Source organism: Poecile atricapillus, chromosome 16, assembly GCF_030490865.1.
Source record: "Poecile atricapillus isolate bPoeAtr1 chromosome 16, bPoeAtr1.hap1, whole genome shotgun sequence".
NCBI classification, from domain to species: Eukaryota; Metazoa; Chordata; class Aves; order Passeriformes; family Paridae; genus Poecile; species Poecile atricapillus.
This window is the reverse complement of record NC_081264.1, coordinates 7,059,702-7,072,638: the sequence shown is the minus strand read 5'-3', so window position 1 is coordinate 7,072,638 and position 12,937 is coordinate 7,059,702. Positions and strand designations below refer to the sequence as shown.

The 12,937-nt window shown below is 45.0% G+C and overlaps 1 protein-coding gene across 2 annotated transcripts; it reads left to right on the top strand.

Moving 5' to 3' along the window:
• Positions 1–3,700: 3,700 nt before the first annotated feature.
• On the top strand, positions 3,701–12,900 carry PGAM5 (PGAM family member 5, mitochondrial serine/threonine protein phosphatase). Of its 2 annotated transcripts, none has more exons than XM_058851284.1 (6): positions 3,701–4,007; positions 6,929–7,107; positions 8,340–8,465; positions 8,936–9,024; positions 9,328–9,458; positions 11,216–12,900. In XM_058851284.1, the coding sequence occupies exons 1-6, from the start codon at positions 3,751–3,753 to the stop codon at positions 11,364–11,366; spliced, it is 933 nt and encodes a 310-aa protein (XP_058707267.1). In that variant the 5' UTR covers positions 3,701–3,750; the 3' UTR covers positions 11,367–12,900. The 2 variants fall into 2 exon arrangements, with proteins under 2 accessions (XP_058707267.1, XP_058707266.1); XM_058851283.1 differs by having other exon boundaries at positions 9,325–9,458.
• The last annotated feature ends 37 nt before the right edge of the window (positions 12,901–12,937 follow it).

Below are 12,937 nucleotides of genomic sequence, written 5' to 3'. Positions count from 1 at the left end.
GTGAGCTTAAGTAGCATCATTTTATAACCCAAAAGTTTAGTGTATCATTTAAATGTTGCAGGGTCTGAAGCAGGCCAGGATGACATCAATATTTCCTTTAAGAAGGCCAGCAGCAAGTCCACAGTGTATGTCTGAATACATGTGGTTCAAATGACATAATGTTAACTTTTTTTCTCTCTCTCTCTGTTGCTCTTTTGAGAATAAATATACACCTTTTTTTTTTTTTCACATTGGGAAGGTGATACATGGTGAGTAAAACATTTTGAGGTTGTGGAAGAGGCTGTTCAAAACCACATTTTCCTTGTTTCAAATGTCCTTTTATTACTCTGTTTTGTCTAAAAAAAAGAAAAGCCTGAAAGTTCATAAACTTTGCTTGCCAGTTGTAAGCTAGAGACCTGCCCTTGCTCTCCCTGTAGCTAACAGTAAAACATCCAAACACTGACTCATCGCTGTGCTGATCCAAGTCCCATCCAGAGATGAATTGTTTGTGTTCCTGGTGAAGTTAACCCCGAGGGCTGCTGTGGGCCACAGGGTTTTTCTGCCTGCCAGGGGAAACCATTTGTTGGGCCCCACCTATGCTGACCTTTCTGCCAACCTTTTGCTGGCTTTCTGACTTCTCTTTTCTTTGTTCTGGTCACAGCACAGTTCAGAGGCTGCCCTAACCTTATGCATCCTCCTTGAAGGTGTCTCTGCATCAAACCACAGAAATGGGATAAGCCCCTGGGAATCATCCCTGAGGATTGGACCTGTGGCATCAGTAGCACAAGCATTTACTGTTTTTGCTAACAGAATAATTCCATTAGTGGGCATCAGTAGGTTATTATCCTCTTAGATGGATTTTCTTCTTACAGATGAAATACAGCACAATAAAACTGGATTACAATAGCAGCAATATAAATACATATAAAAAGAACAAAGAGCAAGAAGCTGGGTAGTTACTGATGGAACACAGGACTCTATATTCAAGCTACTGGTAACCTTCAACAAATTATTTTTGGAGTTTTTTTTTTACCTAACTGAATTGCAATTTTTAAAAAGTGGTAAATATAATCTAATTAAAAATAACATTTTTGGACATACTGAGGAAAATCTAAGGTAATCTCAAAAGACTTTTGAACATAAATTGTCTAAGTATTAGTACTTAACCCAAGCAAAAATAAACTGCAGAATGGAGCACAGGCAGGATATTCCTGAAGTGTTAGTGTAGAAGAATGACAGCCAAAATGCAGCACTGAGGCAAACAATATTGACTATTGCTTAACAACAGTCTGAAACTTTTCTAGTGGTGAGCAGAGCTCAGCCCTGGTGCATTTGGTGACACTGTAATGCACTCCAGAAACTTGCCTGTGTTTACTACTGGGATTTTGACCTCAAATGGAAGTTACTTGTGCAAGCAATGCACCTCGAATAGCACTGAAACTTCCAACAGAACCATATGATTTTAGGATTCAGTTCAAGCTGCTGAGAGGTTTATCAGGAATTGTTTCATTTGTCCAATCCAGCTTCAGCCTGTCCCTGTCCCCAAGTGAGCAATGGTGTCTGGGGCAATTTTTTCCTTCTTTTGTGAGATGCTGGAGGTTAAATGGGATTCAGGTTAGAGGGCAGGAGGCTGGATAGGAAAAGGTAGGACACAAGTGGGAGCATTTAATGGAGAATAAGTATTATTAGGTATAAAAGAGAAAAGGCATTATGAGAGAAAATATTTAGAAAAGCATTTGCAGGACTTTGGGAGACTGAGACCTGGGGAAAAGGGACTGTGGTACTTCAGGATGAATTGGATATGAGGTTTTGAAACCAAACCTTTTTCTTCTGGGCTCTTGGTAAGAAAGAACATATGCAGTGTAAATGCACACACCTACCTATATAATAAGATAAACTGAAGAAAAATAATAAAATTACCATTTTAAAGCTATATAAGAAGAAACAGAAGGCTGAGTATCTTAAATAGAGAGAATGAGCAGGCAAGAAGGATAAAGGAGGGCGTGTAGCAGATTTTCATCAGGGTCTGATTTGCTTACGTGACCCCTGGGAGCTGCTGTTGGTCAGTGAAATGCCCCAGAGCCAAAAGACCTGTGCTCCAGTCAGATGTGCCTCCTCTGCACCACATGTGTGTGAGACAGAGACACGGAGTGGTGGACAGGGGAAAGACACTCTGCTGAGAAAGCTGGAAGGTGGCTTAACTTGAACAGAAAGACCATTTCCTTTTGGGCAGGCACTTGTAACCCTGCTATCAGCACCTCAGGAGGCTCCAGGGCTCAGGGGGACACATCTCTGCTCGGCAGGGGACAGGCTCTGGTCTCAGTGCCTCTGGAGTCACTCACACTGGTTGAAATCTGGCATTTGGAAACCGTCTGCCCAGCTGGCATGTTATAGTGGAATAACTGGAAGAGTATTAGAAAATTTGTGGTGTGGGAAATGTGGGTATGAAGTTGGATCTTGAACAGGTGGACAGGAGTGGTAAGAATGCATAATTAAACAAGCAAAGGCTGGATCATGGAATCTGTAGAATCTGCTGGGATCCCAAGGTCCACATTCAGCAGCAGTTCTGTCACCATTTGCAGACTACTGAATCTGACAGGTAGAAATCAGTGCTGAATTTGGGATGTCAGCTCAGAAAAAGGGGGCTCTGTTTGATTCTCTCTCCTTGAGGCCTCTTTTCTGAGCTTAAGACAGCACCATTGGCCATCTACAGGTAATTAACATTGCAGTGTGAGGTAATTAACATTCCAGTTCCACGTGTCCTTCTTCTGCACAAGGCTATGCGTGGAGCTGTAATGAGCTCTGGCTTCTGAAGGGAGTCTCCGTGTGAAGAGGGGAGCAGCGTTCAGGCCAGAGGCACAAGAGATGGGACAGGAATGCTCGGCTCTGCTGAGTCCATCTGGCTGATAACCACTTTTATTTCCTAAAATGCAGGTTCCTGGTTACCAGTGCTAGGGACCCAGTGCTGCGTGCAAGAGATCAATTCCTGTAGGACAGAATCACAGAATCGTTGGGGTTGGAAGGGACCTCTGGAAATCATCCAGTCCAACCCCCCATAGAATGCAGGGTCACCGAGAACAGGAATGCATCCAGGTGGGTTTGGAATGTCTTCACTGGTGGAGACCCCATGACCTCCCTGGGCAGCTGTTCCAGTGCTCTGCTGCCCTAAATTTAAAGAAGTTCTTCCCCCTGTTAAGGCCAGTTGCCCTTATCCCATCAACTGGGCACCAATGACAATGAGTCTTGTCTTCAGACTAAACAGGCCCAGCTCCCACAGTCTGCCCTCATAAGAGATGCTCCAGACTCCTCATCATCTTTGCAGCCTCTGCCAGACCCTCTGCAGTAACTCCCGGTCTGGTACTGAGGAGCAGCTGGACACAGCGATAAGGCTCAGGGCTTATAATTAAATATGACCAACTTGGCAGTGCCGCCGTGGATTTGACCTGCAGGTCTTTTCCACTCTGAAGGACTGGTCACCGCACCAGCCGGTTAAACCAGGCAGGGCTGGCGGGGGTCCCCGGCTCAGCTCTACTCGGTGACGGGAGCGGCCGGGCAGGACCAGCCCCTGAGCCCGGCTTGAGGCGGGCGCAGCTCGGCGGGCACCGCGGCTGGGGGAGCGGGGGCCGGGCCGGGCCCGTGAGGCTCGGGGGTGTCGGTGCAGCCCCGTGCTCCCCGTTCGCGGAGGAATCTTGCCCCGCACCGCGCTCCGTCCGGGGCGGGGCGGGCGGCGCGGGGCGGGCTCGCCGGTGAGGGGCACGCGGCCGCCCCGCCATGTCGGTCCGCCGCGCCCTGGCGCTCGCCGCCTGCGGGCTGGCGGGCGGCTCCGTCCTTCTCTCCGCCGTCGTCGTGGGCAAGCAGCCGGCCCGCGGCGGTGGCGATAGCGAGCCGCGGCCAGGGGGCTCCGCCGTGCCCTCCGCCGCACCGCCCGGCTTGCTGCTGCTGCCGCCCACCACCTCCTGCCCGCCGACCGCCGGCTGGATCGAGAGACCCGCCGGCTCCAGCAGCTACTGGGACAGCAACTGGGACAGGTGGGCTGCGATGGCAGGGCCGCTTCCTCGCCCGGGGTGGTCGCGGCTGTGGTGAGGGGTCGGGGAAGATCCGAGGGGCGGCCGCAGCTGCCTTGAATCCCTCTCCGGAGCCCGCGGGGGAGCGCGCTCGGAGCGGGGCAGGGCCCCTCGGGGGTCGGGAGGCCCCGGGTGCCGGCGGGAGCAGCCCCCGGCGGGGGACACTGGTTTCCCGGTGAAATTCCATGTGGTGACCCGCTCAGAGCAGAATCCAGCTGAAGTTGGTGAACACCCGTGGAACGCTGGAGCGCCCGAGTGCTCCGGAGGGATGCGCCAGCGCTGGGTTTTGTTCAGACAGCTGTGAGATTTACCCTGTACAGATCCCTTTATTCTGATGCTTTCAACCAGCGAGACTTCCAAGCCTCAGGCTTGTGATGCATGTAAGCACTAGGCAGAAGCGTGCCATTTTGTATTATTTTTTTTTAGCCCTGTCTCGATGCTGCTGTATGTCTGCAGCGGGGTTTTTCAGCTCGGCTGCAGCTCCCGTGTGGGCGCCAAGCGCTCTCACGTGCTGGGCAGGGCCTGCTGCTCCTGGAGAAATCCTTGAGAAGGCAGCGGCGCTTTCAACCCAACTCAGTCCTGTTCTTCTGCGTTGAAACACATTCACGCAAGGGTTGACTACCTTTTTTCTGAATGTGTAATTAGAACGTGCAAATATCTGCATGGAGCTTTGGCTCATTTAGCTTCGGTCTGGTAGAATTATCTCCCAGAGGGGACTTATGTCAAGCTCCAGTTTAATCATAGTAAATCCAAACCTAAGCACTAACAGATTTTTATTGTATAATGCATCGTTTTGATTTTTGAGAGGCTGCAGGATCAAATGCTCATGTAAATGGGGATATGTACACCAAGGTGATAAAAATAATGCCTCCATTAACTAAGATTACAGCTGGTTACACAATTATACTGAGGGATGTACTAACATTGTTTGTTTAAGTGCAGCTCCAGGCCTTCCTGGTTCTGCTAAATGGTTGATTTTCTTCAAGGATTCTAAAGTACTTTGAAGTAATTTTTTTTTTTTTTAAACCAATCCAGGAAGTAGAGATTGTGCTATAAGTTACAGAGCTGTCACCATTGGCTGAACAAACATGGCCCGCTAGTGCTTCCTAGCAGTTCAGGGTAGCAAATCCTCAGTGTGCAAACAGTGGCAGTGGAATATATTACCCCAGATCAGTTTGCTTACTGCTGCTTGCAGTCTGCCAGTCGGTGTTCTGTGGCTTAGGCTGTGCCTGCTTGAAATCTTAGTCTTGACTTTTGAATGTTGTCAGCAGAAGCACTTAATGTGCTAAGTTGTTAAATGGCTTATAAATACACAGAATATCTGACTACTGCTCTTGGGGGGCAGGGAATGTTTAGAAAGTCAAGTCTTGAGCAGATAACGAAATACTACAATATTCTTAACAACCAATGGCTTTTCAAGTTTGAAACAAACAAATGCAAATAACAAGCTTGTTATTGGTCTGATAGGGTATCACACTTGGAATGTTGGTCTCTGCCACTTGCATAGGAGTTGTGAAGCTCAGTTCTTGGAGAGGATAGGTCTAGTTTAATTCATGTGGAATACTTATGAGCAGATATCAGATGAGCTATTCCCCTTGCTGCTTTACAAATGTGCTTGAATTGATTTTAGAGACGTTTTTTGTTTTCCTATTGTATCTTGCCAGCAGTATAGTTTCCAGTGAATCCAAAGTATCCTGTGAAGTAGCAATAGAACTTCTTGTTACTTGACTATTGTTTCATTTTTAATGCCTCTCTGAACTTTAACAGCTTGAGGAATGTGTAGAGCCTCATTGTCTAATGGAAATCACGTGTTCAGTAAAGCAAAATAGAGGCAGGAGAGCTTTGCACATCTACTCTTGCTGTGCAAGACAGGTGTGGAAAGCAGCAATTTTCTGTGAACAAATTACTTTGCCCCAAACTGAATAAAATTATTTCTCATTGGAAAAGCTATCATCAAATAAACAAGTTTAATAATGGAAGAAGTGAGGTGTGGTATGAATAAAATATGCTCTGAGGTGGAGTGACATAGAAATGGGTTTGTATTAATGGGGTGGGGGATCAGTACAGAGAGGGGCCCAGACTAACATGGGCAGGGTTGGTGCTGATGGTGGGAGATCTGTGGCACTGAACCTGTGAGAGCAGAGAGAGGGGAAGATCCCGGTGTCCCCAGGAGGAACCAGGTCAGCTGTCTGGGTGATGTGCAGAGCAGGGAGTTTGTGTGCACTGTGACAAGTGGAAGAGAGATTAAAGTGGTATGAGAGGAGAGAGTGCTGAAAAAAATGAAAGGATAAATAAAATATTCCAGGCTGAAAAAGTTTCACTGGAGAGACCTGATATGACCTAGTTTAAAGCAGAGAATAATTCTCCATGTGCACTGCAGAAGTTTGGAGTCTTTCTAGGATGTTGCTGGGGGGATGATTTTTTTAGTCATTTCATGTAAATGTGATTGATAAAGTGCAAATTTTGTAGGTGTTATCACAGGGCCTTTTAGATACGGAACATTTGCTTTCTTTAATGGTTACTCAGCACCTTTCTCTCTTTTCCTGGGTATCCTTCCTGGTTAGTTTTTCTTGTCAAAAACCCTACTGTTATACCCTACAAGTTTTTTAGTTGCTCATTGTTCTTATTTCCCAATAATTAATTCAGGTGGCTGGCACTAAGTGGGAAATTTGCCTATGTCAAGTTACACCTTTTAACCCATGATGTTAACTTTTTTCCATGCAGGCATTTATTTTTATTTTTCACACAAAGGTTTGAATCAGTTTCATGATACAAATGGCTAAATTGTCAGTTGTAGTTCTTCAGCTTTGTCTGGAATTAAGGCAAGACTATGGATCTGTAAAATTCCCCTATTGAAAAATGACTCTTGAAATGTGTTTGTTTAGGCGTGAACCACTGGCTCTTATCAACCTCAAAAAGAAAAATGAAGAAACCGGGGAAGAAGAACTTGCCTCTCGCTTGGATCACTGCAAAGCAAAAGCCACCAGGCACATATTCCTTATCCGTCATTCCCAGTATAATTTGGATGGCCGGGCTGATAAAGACAGAACTCTGACCCCCCTGGGTAGGTATCATTGTAGCATCATACTTTGCATTTTGAGGAAGTTATTTTTCACCTGATGAATACAGGTCAGTAACTCAGCACCGTTCTGGGTCTTGCTGCCAAGCCTTAATCTACATTCTGTATTCTTTTGTGGCAGAAAGACGTCATGAATAAGTTTGTTTTCTTTACTTTTGATCCAAACATTAATATGTGATTTAGAGAGTTCTAAACACGTTCAGTTGTAAAGAAACTTGTCAAAGGAAACTACAAATTATCTTTAGGTTGCTTGAAAAAAGTTTTTGTGCCAGCTATGTTATTCCTAAGGGCAGAGGCTTTTAAACTTCACTCCATTGAGATGGATTTTTCTTGTGTTTCTCTTAATTTAATCTCCTAATTTATTAAAAAGAAAACACCTCTGAATTTCAGCTGGAGTGTCTATAATTAAATACATTGGACTTTTGCTGCTGTCACTGTTTCTGGGAGTACTGCTAATCACTTACAAGAGATGAGGATAACCTTTGTCTGTTTTAATCTTAATTCACTGATCCTGTGAGAAGGTCTCATGCTAATTAGTATTACTTTCAATAATGTACTTTAAAAGCAGTGAACACTTCTTGATTATATATGTGCCAACACTTTTTTCAGAGGGGGAAGAATTATTACTGTGGACATTTTTCCACCCACATCTCAATTACTGGTGTGTAAACAGGAGTGAAATGCTAATTGCAGGCCTTAAGTGCTATTTTAAACTGGTAACAAAGAATAATGTTAATCCTGTCTCATCCTGTGCCTTAAGTAAGTGACTTAACCTGTCTGTTGTCTTTTCACCTGCCTGTCTGAAAGGTGGGATGAACCTTCCTGAGGCTGCCCAGGTGCTGTGAACTGTGCCAAGCTGGTGTTGCCTTTATGAGCAACCACACACTGTCAGGCCTGAGGGGGACTGTTGATGCCTGGGGATAGGGCTAGCAGGCATATTGCGTACTTCAGTAGAAGTTGCTGAATAAGTTTTGGGTTTTGTGGGTTTTTTCCTAACTGAAACAATTTTTTTTCCTACTTAAGGAAGTAAGACTTGAAATTGTCCAACCAGTAAGCTTGGCCTGAGTAGTGGCTCTGATGAAAATGTTTTGCAGTTGGTTTTTGGAAGGAAAAAGCCTGACATTGATGTAGACCTTTTATGTCTGCCTGCTCTTGGCAGTTTGTGTGAGGTGCTAATGGGAGTGTCACCAAATTGTATAATGAATGTGCTTTTTAAGGTCGAGAGCAGGCTGAACTGACTGGACATAGGCTGGCAAGTTTGGGATTAAAATTTGATCAGATTATCCACTCCTCCATGACTAGAGCAACTGAAACAACTGAAATTATAAGCAAACATCTCCCAGGTAAGAGACTTCCCTTAATTTTTCATTGTCATTTTAGTTTGATCCTTAAAACTGCTTCCTGTAGAATTCTAAGCTTGTCCTTAAAGTTGAGATATTATTTAGCAATTTCCCAGCCCTGTGTGAATGTCTGTATTCATAAAGAAACCTACAGCTGTAATACTGCTTGTTTCCAGTTTATCTTTAAAAGTACAAATACACTTTTTCAAAGTGTAACAGACAGGGAAAACAGCTTGCTGTTCTGTTCAGTTGGAATAAGTTGTCTTGCTGATGGCAAAACAGTTTTCAAATCTTTGGAGAGATTCACATCCCTTGACAGAAGTGTGTAGACTAAAATGGACTTTAGGATGGAAAGTCAGCCTTCCTCAAAGACTGAAAAATATATTGTAAAAATGAAAAATATACTGTAGTTGTGGGGCTGTTTGCAATAGCATGTGAACAACTCCTTTCTGAATGTGTATCTAATATTTCAGGAGTCAAAAAAATCAGTACTGATCTGCTGAGAGAGGGAGCACCTATAGAACCAGACCCTCCAGTCTCCCACTGGAAACCAGAAGCTGTGGTAAGTTTTTCTTTAAAGTTTTTTTTTGGTTTGAGGTTTTTTTCAGTATATTCTGTATGGACAGTAGCAATAACTTGCAGTGTCTGAGCTGATGTTTGTTATCACAGCCCTTAGATAATTGCATTCTTTCCTCCTCCTCAGTAAGTGTGCAGAACAGTTAAAATAACCTGCAGTCCTTGAGCATTAGTTCAGCCCCAAGTGTGCACCCCAGTAACCAAGAGCTCCTGAGGACATGAGGCCTCAGTGGCAGTGGCATGTGCTGCTCTGAGCTGTGTGTAACTGTGACCTCGCTGCCTTCAGCAGTATTATGAAGATGGAGCTCGAATTGAGGCTGCTTTTCGAAACTTCATTCATAGAGCTGATGCCAAGCAGGAGGAGGACAGCTACGAGATCTTCGTGTGCCACGCCAATGTCATCCGCTACATCGTGTGCAGGTATGGGCTGGCTGCCCTGCTCACCTGGGGCTGCTGGAGGGAGGGTTCACTGAAACAGGAGGGGCTTCTGGCACCACTGAGGGAGGAGATGTGTTGATTTCACTTCTTTGAAGTGGTTGGAGATCAGTGCCTGCATTGTGAGCAGCTGCTTCTGCAACTTCATCAAGGTACATTTGAAAATCAGAACACTTTCATTCTAATTCTAAAGCAAAAATGGCTAAGTCAGTGAAACTTAACCTTTTTTGTACATCTGGACAGTTACTTTAATTACTATATGCTTTTGCTTCCATAAACCTGAAGGTAGTGCCTGTTGGAAAAGATTATAAATAGATGTATTACTGGATGCATCTCTTTGAGGTGACATGAGTTTGAGCTTACATAATTAAAGATTGATTCAGTTTTGGGAATTCTTTATTTATTTGTCCATACTAATGGATACTTTTGAGTTATGTTCAAGTTGCATTAGTGTGTTTTTGCAGTAAAATCGAGTATTGGATTAAAGGGAGAGTGGATCTTTCCGATAACATAAAGGAGAAAACAGTTTTGGATCTTTGCCTGTGTCTGTATCCAGTCAGCTGAGTCTGTTTTATTCTTCTTTCCCATCAACAGACCACTGTCTGTAAGATAATTTATCGTGAGCAGGACAGATGTGATTAAACTTTAATCTGATCAATACCTACAACAGTTTCAGCTAGCTTTATTTAGCTGAGCTAGGTAAATGCTGGCCTGTCTGCTCTGTGGGCTGCTCTAGAGCTTTTCAAAATTGCTGTACTTGAAATTATTGATCAGGTAAACAGAATATTCCTTCCCGTGCTAAAAAAATGCCATGTTGTTCCTGCCAAGGCTTTTTCTGAAATACTTACATACTTTTTCTCTTTGCTGTTGTTTTCCTCTTCATTTTAATGTTTCTTCTGTGCTTTTGATTCCAGGCAATCTGATAGCACAACTGAACACAGTCCATGTAATGTTTCCTTCAAATCTAGCTTGGCTGTAGCCGGTATTTAATTTCTTGGGCTTTCTACAAGATTGTCACAAGAGCCAAAACGAAGTTATTCCTCAGTATCAGAGGCAAAAGCTGTTGGAGGCAACATGGTATTTTTTCCAGCTGTTTAATACAATTGATGGAGCTCCTGAGGCTGTTGAGTTAGGAAATTCAGAATGACTGCAGACCAGCTGTGGTGCTGTGTTTATGTGGAAGGTGCAAGGTACTTTTCCTTCCTGGGGAATGATGTAGCCAATGGAAAGTAGTTCTGGGGAATTTCTTCCCTAGGCACCCGCAGGCCACTGGAGGGAATCCTGTGTCGCTGCCTCTGCAGTGGTGGCGTGTGCCACCTGTGCCTCGTCTCTGCTGAGCCAGCCCTGCCCTGTCCCACCTGCACAGGAGCCTGGGCCATCCCCTGCCCTGACTGTGCTGGGGCTGCTCAGGGCACTCCTGCAGCCTCACTGCATTTGAGCTGCTGCCTTCTGTCCACTTGAACTAATCCTGTCAGCAGTAATCACACCCATCTGCTGGACTCTGCTTAGCCAAGTGCACTCTTGGCCCCGGTCCAGTTACCAACGCTGCGGTTTTATATCACTTCCACAAGAAAAGGCTTTTTCCAAGGCTCACTACGGGCACTGGTATGCAAGCTGCACAGTGCCCACCAGTTTTGATTTTCCCCCTCCTTTCGCCCCTTATCTGGGACAGAAGGTGATGCTGTGAGGGCTTGTTAATCTAACTGTACATGAATTATTAATACATGTGTTTTTGTCACCAGAGCACTGCAGTTCCCCCCAGAAGGCTGGCTGCGACTGTCTCTCAACAACGGCAGCATCACTCACTTGGTGATACGTCCCAACGGCAGAGTGGCCCTTCGAACACTGGGTGACACAGGTTTCATGCCTCCAGACAAAATCACACGCACCTGAATGAGCCAAATGGATGGAAGGCTATTGAGGAGTTGCCTCTAGTCTCTTTGCACTAGCACATTCTGCTACAGTACCACTAGATTTTTATTATGTTGGGGTGTGATGCTGTCTTAAAATGTCCTTTAGCCTCATTCCTCCTTCATATTCATATCTCTGCCTTTCAGTCCAGAAAAGAAGAAACCTTTGTAAGCCTGAACATGTCCAGTCCTTGAAGTACTCCCCAAAACTCAAAGCTGAGCTGTGGAATACAGGTTGAATGTCTGCTCACCACTGACTTTTCCCCCACCCCGCTGTGAATTTCTCTAACCAAAGCTTGCTCCTGTGGGTATTTTTCTTGTGCAGGAAAGCGACTGGTGTGGGAACAGCCTTGTATCACACTGCAGCTAAAACAAAAGGTGAGCCAGCTTGTTCCAGCTCCTGCAGAAGTGACAAACAGGGTATTCTGCTGTCCAAAGGACAAAGCTTCAGTTTTTGTAAGCTGTTGAGTGTGTATGTTGATGTTGTGTCATTTGTACCCTCTGCCCCCAAAACGCCCATGTAAACTGTGCCTGGAGGTTACAAGCATAAAAGAAAGAGGGTAAAAATACATTTGCCTCAGAGCTGTGGTGCTAGAACTAACTGCTGCTTATACTAAGTGTTCCATCATCCTCAGGATGTCCTTTAAAATGTTCTTAAGACTGTTTTTCAGTCTTACAAAGCCTTTAAGCAAAACATGGTCTGGAGAAGGCTGTAGGGATTAGACTGTAGCAGGAAGATGGAAGGAAAGAAAAGCAGCAATCTTCTAAAAGTGCTTTCAGTTACTGACATTTTTGAGTGCTCTTTCCCATTGATTTGTATTTGTTGATACCTTACTTTCAGAGTAGAGTGATAGCACCGCTGAGTTCAGGGTAGTGATTCTGCAGGTCCTTGCAGCATTGGAGCAAACTGCTGTTGCCAGAATGGTGAGCAGGTGGCCTTGGAATGGCTTGTCTAGGGCAACTGTAAGGGGCAGGCATTGAGCTGGATGTTCCAAGTGCCTCCTTCATACAGCTTTGAGACTGCTGGGCTTTTGGGAGGGGAGGGCTCAGAAGCATTCTGAAGCTTGCTAGGCACCTGAACCAGTGTAGAAACTTGGCTCAGTTAATAGTTGGAGGTTTGGGAATGAGGTTTCACCACATCGTCTGCCTTGGGGAAGGAGCAGAGGCTGTAGGACAGCAAACAGAAGTAGGACAGCAGACATAACTAACTTACTTGACAGATTCTCTGATCAATAAGGATGTTGATTAACTTACTCCTGTCAGAGCTGTATGAAGCTTAATCAGGGCACACAACCTATGGAGAAGAGGCTTTAAGGGCTTGATACTGAACTACTGCTGCATCAGGCTAAGTTCAAGGAACAGGGACTGGTAAGGAACAAACTGTTGTGTAGTGTAAGATGTGGGGGGCAAGAGGAAACCATCATGACGTATCTCTCATTGATGCAATGAGAATAATTTATCAGTTTTTGTCTATTAACTTTTTAAAAGTTTTGAATAAAATACTTGGTCTGTCTTTCTTTCTTGTCTCTTCAGCTGAGTGGCTGCGTGGGCAGC

Bases quoted from the DNA above. Each gene is read 5' to 3' on its own strand.
- PGAM5 (XM_058851283.1), top strand. From the start codon at position 3,751: ATGTCGGTCCGCCGCGCCCTGGCGCTCGCCGCCTGCGGGCTGGCGGGC. The intron at 4,008-6,928 runs GTGGGCTGCGAT...GTGTTTGTTTAG, and splicing joins TGGGACAGCAACTGGGACAG to GCGTGAACCACTGGCTCTTA. The intron at 8,466-8,935 runs GTAAGAGACTTC...CTAATATTTCAG, and splicing joins TATAAGCAAACATCTCCCAG to GAGTCAAAAAAATCAGTACT.